The sequence below is a fragment of the Notothenia coriiceps genome, unplaced genomic scaffold, assembly GCF_000735185.1.
Source record: "Notothenia coriiceps isolate Sejong01 unplaced genomic scaffold, NC01 NC01_scaffold00013465, whole genome shotgun sequence".
Taxonomy (NCBI): Eukaryota; Metazoa; Chordata; class Actinopteri; order Perciformes; family Nototheniidae; genus Notothenia; species Notothenia coriiceps.
Window position 1 is genome coordinate 1 of NW_011346166.1, and position 7092 is coordinate 7092.

The following is a 7092-nucleotide window of genomic DNA, read 5'->3' on the forward strand; positions in this document are numbered from 1 at the left end:
GGATAGGGTGCCGTCCGAACACAAACTGGAAGCTGATTCCACAAAAGTGGAGCTTGATAAGAAAGTGATCAGCCTTTCTATGATGTGCTGTCCACTGCACAGGGTTATGGTCGTGGAAATGGTGTTATTGTAATAATGTGCATTTGGGCAAAATAAGTCACAATATTACCCAAAGGGTTATAATAACGTCTGACAATTTAACAAAAATAACCAACTTATAAAATAAATTATAAATAAGATTCTCATAATATAGATTAACTTTATAAAATCCTTCCTCCTGCCCCCTGGCAGTAATGGCAGACTGTACACATGTCAATCAGTGCTCTGCATTCACAGTGTGCATAAAGGGAAGCGTGTTAGCGGATCACATGATGCTATGAAGATAAAAAATTGCATTTATAAAACAGAGCAGCAAATTCAACAAATAGAAACAAATCTGTAAACCTTAAATTGATTCACAAATGAGTGAAAAATGATTTATGATACATAATGAATGGAGTATGGACAGGCATATAAAGTGCATACTAGTTTTTCTCTCTTCCGGGCAGCCATCATTCATTACAGTATGTTCTGACAGTAAACAGAAACATTGAGATGTGGGAATGTTGTCCTGAGCTCAGCCTGCAGCCTTGCAGCAGTGCAGTGACAGAGTCTGTCTCTCTGTGTCCCTGCTGGAGCTCCTGGCCTTCAACCTGACCTTCGTCTTCATCGCCAGTGTGCTCGTCCTCGTTGAGGTAGGACTGCTCACACACAGCAGCTTTTACATTCAAACGGAAGGCATTGTCTTATGATATTAAGTCATCGCGGTCATGTGAGTGGTAAAACATGTAATTCAGAAAACTCTCCTCAAGACTCCAATAAGAAGCATATTTGTTAAATGAAATTCTCGCAAGAGATAAAGCCCTGATGCGTAACCTTCCGACACACATACATCATAACCATCCATCTAGCCAACACTGTAACAGCAGGGCGGCTAAGGAGTGGGTTGTTGGTTTGATTACCCTGTAGTCAACATATTGAAGTGTCAATTGGCAAGACACTGAAAATGGTCCCTGAAAAAGCACTATAAATGCAGTCTATTTACCTTTGACAAAAGTAGATATAGTCTGAAGTATTCATACCATGGATAGAGCAGTGATTTATTAATCCTGTGCATTAATCATTCACACAGTCTCCTTCTTACATGTGGCAGCAGCAACTTTGTTGCTTTGAAGCTGCATAATGTGTTTAGCATCTTCATATTTGTCTGGTATTAAGGTTTAATCTTCATTTGTGAAATATGCTGCTGTGCAGATGTTTGTGATAAAGCTAAAACGACGGTTTGAGAAACTCTCTGTGTTGACCGGCTTACAGACCACTGTTAACGTGTTTTATAAAACCTTCACTTTCCAGTATTTTTTTCAGGATTGACCGAAACTTTACCCGGCATCAATACATACATACACAAAGATGCAATGTATTTAATTATAACGCAAATCAAAAGTGTGTTTGTGATCCTAGAAAACTTATGTTGCCTGTTTCCAGCCTTTAGCTGCAGGTTCGGGGATCCCAGAAATTAAAAGTTACCTAAACGGAGTGAAGGTTCCAGGAGTCGTCCGGCTGCGAACTTGCCTCTGCAAAACTGCTGGAGTCCTGTTCAGCGTGGCTGGAGGTAAGGTTTGACTTTCATACTGAATGTGTCCAAGTTGAATTTATTTATATTGAAGGGGCTTGCTACTGACAATTTGTTCACCTAAATCAAAAATCTTAGTTTCCAAAAGGAAAAACAAAATTCCCACAATGACGAGCAGTGCTGTTGTGATGATCCAATTAATAAATACATATAATGGAATTGTTTGTGTGTGTGTGTCCAATCAGGTCTGTTTGTGGGGAAAGAGGGTCCAATGATTCACAGTGGAGCCATAGTGGGGGCTGGCCTTCCTCAGGTACTTCTGCACCTGTCTCATACTGTATCTTAAACTTTAAGGACAGGTTCACATAAAATATGTGGTAACACAGCTGTCAGTGGCCACAGAGAAAAAGGTTCCTTCATGTCATTCCTCCTGTAAAAAATACAAGTGGTTTCCCTCATCTGGAAACTGAGAACCTGAAGACGACTTTGAAATGCAGCTCAGCACTGTGTGTCAACAATATTCTAGTCTGAAATCTGTAAATAAACTGCAATAATGTAAAGGTTATTAGCGCTGAAAACACTATGAAACTTGATGATGATCATCAACATGCTTTATTATGTCTTATAAATTGGTGCAGAATGGTTTAGGTTGATATCATTTGTTACATGGATTTGGTGCCAAATAAAAACAAATTACCACTCAGGAATTGTTACAAATTAGGAAATATCACTCCATTAGGACCTTTAGACCTTAAAATAATAAATCCTGGGATTAGGGTTAAAAAACACTTTTGGTATTTGGAGAGTTCTATAAGAATTGCATATATTTGGCGAATAGAACAGAAACCCCCTTATTGTGAAATAGGAAAGTCTAACCCCTCTGAAAGCTCTCAGTCTGCAGTTTTAAAGCTTCATGAAGATGTGATTACCATAAAGTGAGCATGTCTGTAGAGCAGAGGCTGCTGGGTATCTATAGAACATTTTTGCATTCAGAAAACTAGAGGTCAGAAGTCAAGGGGACCCTGTGATTGTAGCCATGGCAGCTCTAACTTTGCCAAAAATGTGCTTTGGAGGTTATTTATCCTCTTTCCCGACAAGTTTAAAGGGGACCTATCATGCAAAATGCACTTTTGTACATCTTTTACACATGAATATGTGTCCCCGGTGTTCCAGGGAACTCACCAAGTGTCAGAAAATACAACCCTCTCTCTTTTCCTCCATACCCAAATCTCTAAAAACGGGGCTGCAACGGATTTGATACATGTGGATTCTGATTTGCACCTCTATGATGTCACAGAGGTGCACTCCGCCTGTATGGTCAACTCTCCACCTATCAGGGGAATGAGAGGTTGCCGTGGCATGGCAACAGCATAGCAACAGCATGGCAACAGCATAGTAACATGACGCTTGTGCCTCGCCCCCTCCTTTGCAGGGGGGTGGGTCAGCTCCAGCTCATGCAAAGACAGAGCTGGAGTGAGGCAAAATGAGGCATGGCTAAAATGCATGATCTGTTTGTTATTTTGAAAAATAAAACTTATAAATATACCTACAATATATTATTCAAATATAGCATGATATGTCCCCTTTAAACTGCAATATGATATCAGTGTCGTCGCTCCAGTGAGCCTGCTACAGCCTCTTAAAGACAGGGAAGTGGGCAGGGCTTCACTTCCATTGTAAAATGATTGACTTTCAATTGGTCCATCCACTGATGGATTTGACTCATATGGCTAGAAATGTGCTCATCAGTTTTCTTCTCCCTCCATTAGTTTCAGAGCATCACTTTCAAGAAGATCAAATTTGATTTTTCCTACTTCCGCAGTGACAGGTATGGCTACACAAACTACACAAACTACACAAACAGCGTTTCCGAAGTCAAAATATGCAGTTAGTGTGAACAAGCATATCTCATGTTGTCGTGTGTTCTGATTTTCAGGGACAAGCGAGACTTTGTTTCAGCAGGTGCAGCAGCTGGAGTAGCTGCTGCATTTGGTGCCCCTATAGGTGGCACGCTCTTCAGTCTGGAGGAGGGCTCCTCTTTCTGGAACCAGGCACTCACTTGGAAAGTGGTATGTCACCTCATCCAAAACATCAAAACATGTGTTGTCTTTCCGGTGGCTCTGCCGATTTAATCTACACTAGTTAAGTAGACCTCAGTTTTCTCCTCTGTTTCTGTTCAAGCTCTTCTGCTCAATGTCTGCCACGTTCACCCTCAACTTCTTCCGTTCTGGGATCAACTTTAACAAGTGGGGCTCCTTCCAGCTGCCTGGTCTGCTCAACTTTGGAGAGTTCAAGGTAAAGAGTTAATCCCGGGGGTTGTCTCTTTGAGCTAAAATATGTGTGAAAATGTATGTCATTAAGTTTTATTAAATTATAACATTTATATTATAATTATTCAATATATTATTGGTATCAAAAACTCTTTTATTACACACATCTCAACAACAATAACAATTGTGCAAATTGTAAAAATATTGTTCAAACACCACGCTAATTTCATCATTACAGCAAGTCCTCTCATTTGCTGCTGCTGAAACCTTGATAATCTTTGTGGTTAATATCCACATTCTTTAGTAGAACTCCAGCACGTCCAGTGCTCTGCTGCTTGCATGTTCACTTACTACCGCTCCAGGGACCACATCGTCCCTCTACTAAAAGACCTTCTACTGTTTACCCATCCCACAATGGATCCATTTCAAAATCCTCATCACAAACCAAGCCCTTCATACCCAGGCCCCCTTCTGCCTCACCCACCTTCACTGCCATCCTCCTTTCCTTTTGACACCAACCTCCTATTCCCACCATTCAGGAATGGACACCGGATATGGGCGGGGGACTCCATCTGGAACTCTCACCTCCAATTTATCTGTGACTACTCGAATCTGTTTATGTTCAAGATCAAGAAAGGACTGAGAACTCTTCTTAAGACGGCTCTTATTGTTTCAGTTTATGTCCTGTCCTGCCTTTTGCCTGGTGAACTCTCTATGACCTTTTGTTTTCTCTCCTTTCATTCATTGCTTGATGAAACATATCAGTGACGTTCTGATGTTTGCTCTGCAGTGTCCAGATGAAGATAAGAACTGCCACCTGTGGACAGTAGTGGACCTGGCCTTCTTTGTCCTGATGGGGGTGGTGGGTGGCTTGCTGGGGGCGCTCTTCAACTGCATGAACAAAAGCCTGGCCAAGTATCGCATCAGGAACATCCACCCAAAGGCCAAGTTCATCAGGTGATTGCTACAGGGCATCTTCATACAATCAGCACCCATCTTTACTGTCATAAAGGTCTGTTCTGCTTTTGACTGCAAATGTCTTAAAATGTGACACTTATTTCTTTTAGAGTTTTAGAGAGTCTACTGGTTGCCATGGTGACAACAGTAGTGATATTTGCTGCTTCGATGCTGTTAGGCGAATGTCGTGACCTGTACTCCCCCACAACCCACAACACCACAGTGAGTGACTCTTTCCTGCATCCTTACTGAGCACTCATGTACAGTAACTCACTCAACTTTTAAATAATAAGGGGCGGCTTCACAATGTAACAAATATGTCTTAAGGCGAGACACGGCAGGCAAAAACATCGTTTTTCATGCCCATGTCAATTTTGAGATTTTGTGCTATTTTGATTCAATAAGATGTTTTCTTTCAGGCTTTTGGAAGGAAAACATACAAAATACACATTTAGGTGTTTATTTTACTATAGTTTGTCTATTTCCGTCGGTAGATTTCTCCTAAATTCACCAAAAGTTAGCAATCTAACGTAACATAAAGTGCCGTGACCGCTGTTTGCTCCATGTCATGAGAGGTACCGTTGGAAAGCTCAGGTTCTCCTGCACAATCTCATCGGATCCAAATATGGTCATTTCCTTTGTATCAGCAACCAATCGTGAAAGTACAAAGGGGTCATCTGACCAAAGAACGGAATCTTATTGGCTGGTGTCAATTTCTGACAACGTGATTCGTTCAGATGCGTCACGTGGTGCGCCATGACACTTCCTTGTTTATATTTGCGCTGAAAATTTAAATCTCAAAATGCCGAAACATCCGCGAAAAAATCGTTCAAAAGAGAAGAGGAACAACAATTGTCACCTGCACGTAGCAAGGGTAGAAGACAAAACAAATGACCCCGACCTGAAAAACCTCCCTTGTAGTGCGTCCAGAGCGCGAAGGCGTGTCACCCAAAGAGCAGGAGGGTTAGATAGCGCCACGGCACAGCAGCGCTGGATGAATACATGTAGCGCGGCTGGAATGAACTGCTCAGTGGGTTGATTTGCGCAAATTGCGCAGGGACAGGGCTCAAGATTAACAGTCGGATCCGCAAAACCGATGGTTGTCTGTAGCAGCTTAATTTTAGAGTGCAGTCTGTGTGTGATGGGGGGGTGACCGCAAAAGGGTGTACACAGTCTACACGTCTTCAGGACGAAACCAGAAGGATGTTGCTTTTGATGGAATGTGCAGAATGTGCTCTTAGCGCACCGAGTTAGCTGGCTAGCTGCAGCTCTGAAAGTACAAATTAGCAAGAGTGGTGGCAGTCCTGCATTCATCTCAAACCGTATCAGAACATGGGACGAAGAGAGGACAGGTATAGGATGAACACGGGTGTAGAGGACCAAGGAGAAGAGACTTGAACTAGTGGAAGTTCAGGGGAGTATAGAGCTTAGTCAGGAGCAGGGTCAGGTTGAGTGTGAGTTTTGGTCTCCGTTATAGTGCAGGGGAAGTAGAAGAGCCTGGAGTCACTCACAGAGCAAGGGGCAGTGCAGGCGAGGCTTATTGCAGGAGGTGTGACCGCCGGATGTGTGCAGGGATTGGGCGGAGGGGAGGATGCAGAGGGCAGTTAGTAAGACGAGCAGGCGTGGTCATTTATGGGCGAGGCATGCAGAAACGAGGCGTTCAGCATCCCGAGTATGGATCGGTTTGTAGCAGTTGACATCCGTAATGAGTGGTGATGACGTATGAAATCCGGTATCATCCCTATGGCCATGCTGGGTGGCTTCTAAAGGAAGTGGCCAAGCAAGGAGCAAAAGATACAGAAGAGGAGCTATACAGATTGCGGAACAGACATCATATGATTGTGCAGAGAAGCTTCGCAGGGGTCAGAGGCAAAGCAGAGTGGGAGCAGGAGTCAGCCAAGAGGATGTGGCCAGGTGCGGTGGAGGAGTCGGGCCGACGCAGGGCTGCGGGTAAGCCAGAGATGTGGTCAGGATGCGGGGTAGCGAGCATTTAGGGAGTGGGGTCACTGAACCCAGGGTACGGCGCTGGCATGAAGTGGGTGAAGAGTAGAGGTGCAGTAGAGCGATGCCAGCAAGGCGGAAATGGGGACCAGCACTCGAAAATAATGGAGTTTGGACAGGAGAGGAAGAGTGAGGGAAGGCGAGAGGGTGTGGAAGGCTGAGTGCAAGGAGAAAGCAGAAGACGTGTGGGCAAGAAGGTGTAGTTACGAGGGCGATCTGAAAACCGAGGGTGTCGCAATCGAGTAAAGAGTC

The 7092-nt window shown here is 43.6% G+C and overlaps 1 protein-coding gene across 1 annotated transcript in view; it reads left to right on the forward strand.

Moving 5' to 3' along the window:
* Window positions 1-620: 620 nt before the first annotated feature.
* Window positions 621-7092, forward strand: part of clcn6 (chloride channel 6) — a gene marked incomplete at its 5' end in the record, with an annotated part of 12017 nt that continues 5545 nt past the window's right edge. Inside the window, 9 exons of the mRNA XM_010774063.1 lie at window positions 621-734; window positions 1525-1651; window positions 1858-1925; window positions 3382-3440; window positions 3549-3681; window positions 3794-3907; window positions 4673-4839; window positions 4950-5065; window positions 6687-6789. Coding sequence (XP_010772365.1) covers window positions 621-734; window positions 1525-1651; window positions 1858-1925; window positions 3382-3440; window positions 3549-3681; window positions 3794-3907; window positions 4673-4839; window positions 4950-5065; window positions 6687-6789 — 1001 coding nt within the window. The remainder of the gene's footprint in view (window positions 735-1524; window positions 1652-1857; window positions 1926-3381; window positions 3441-3548; window positions 3682-3793; window positions 3908-4672; window positions 4840-4949; window positions 5066-6686; window positions 6790-7092) is intronic.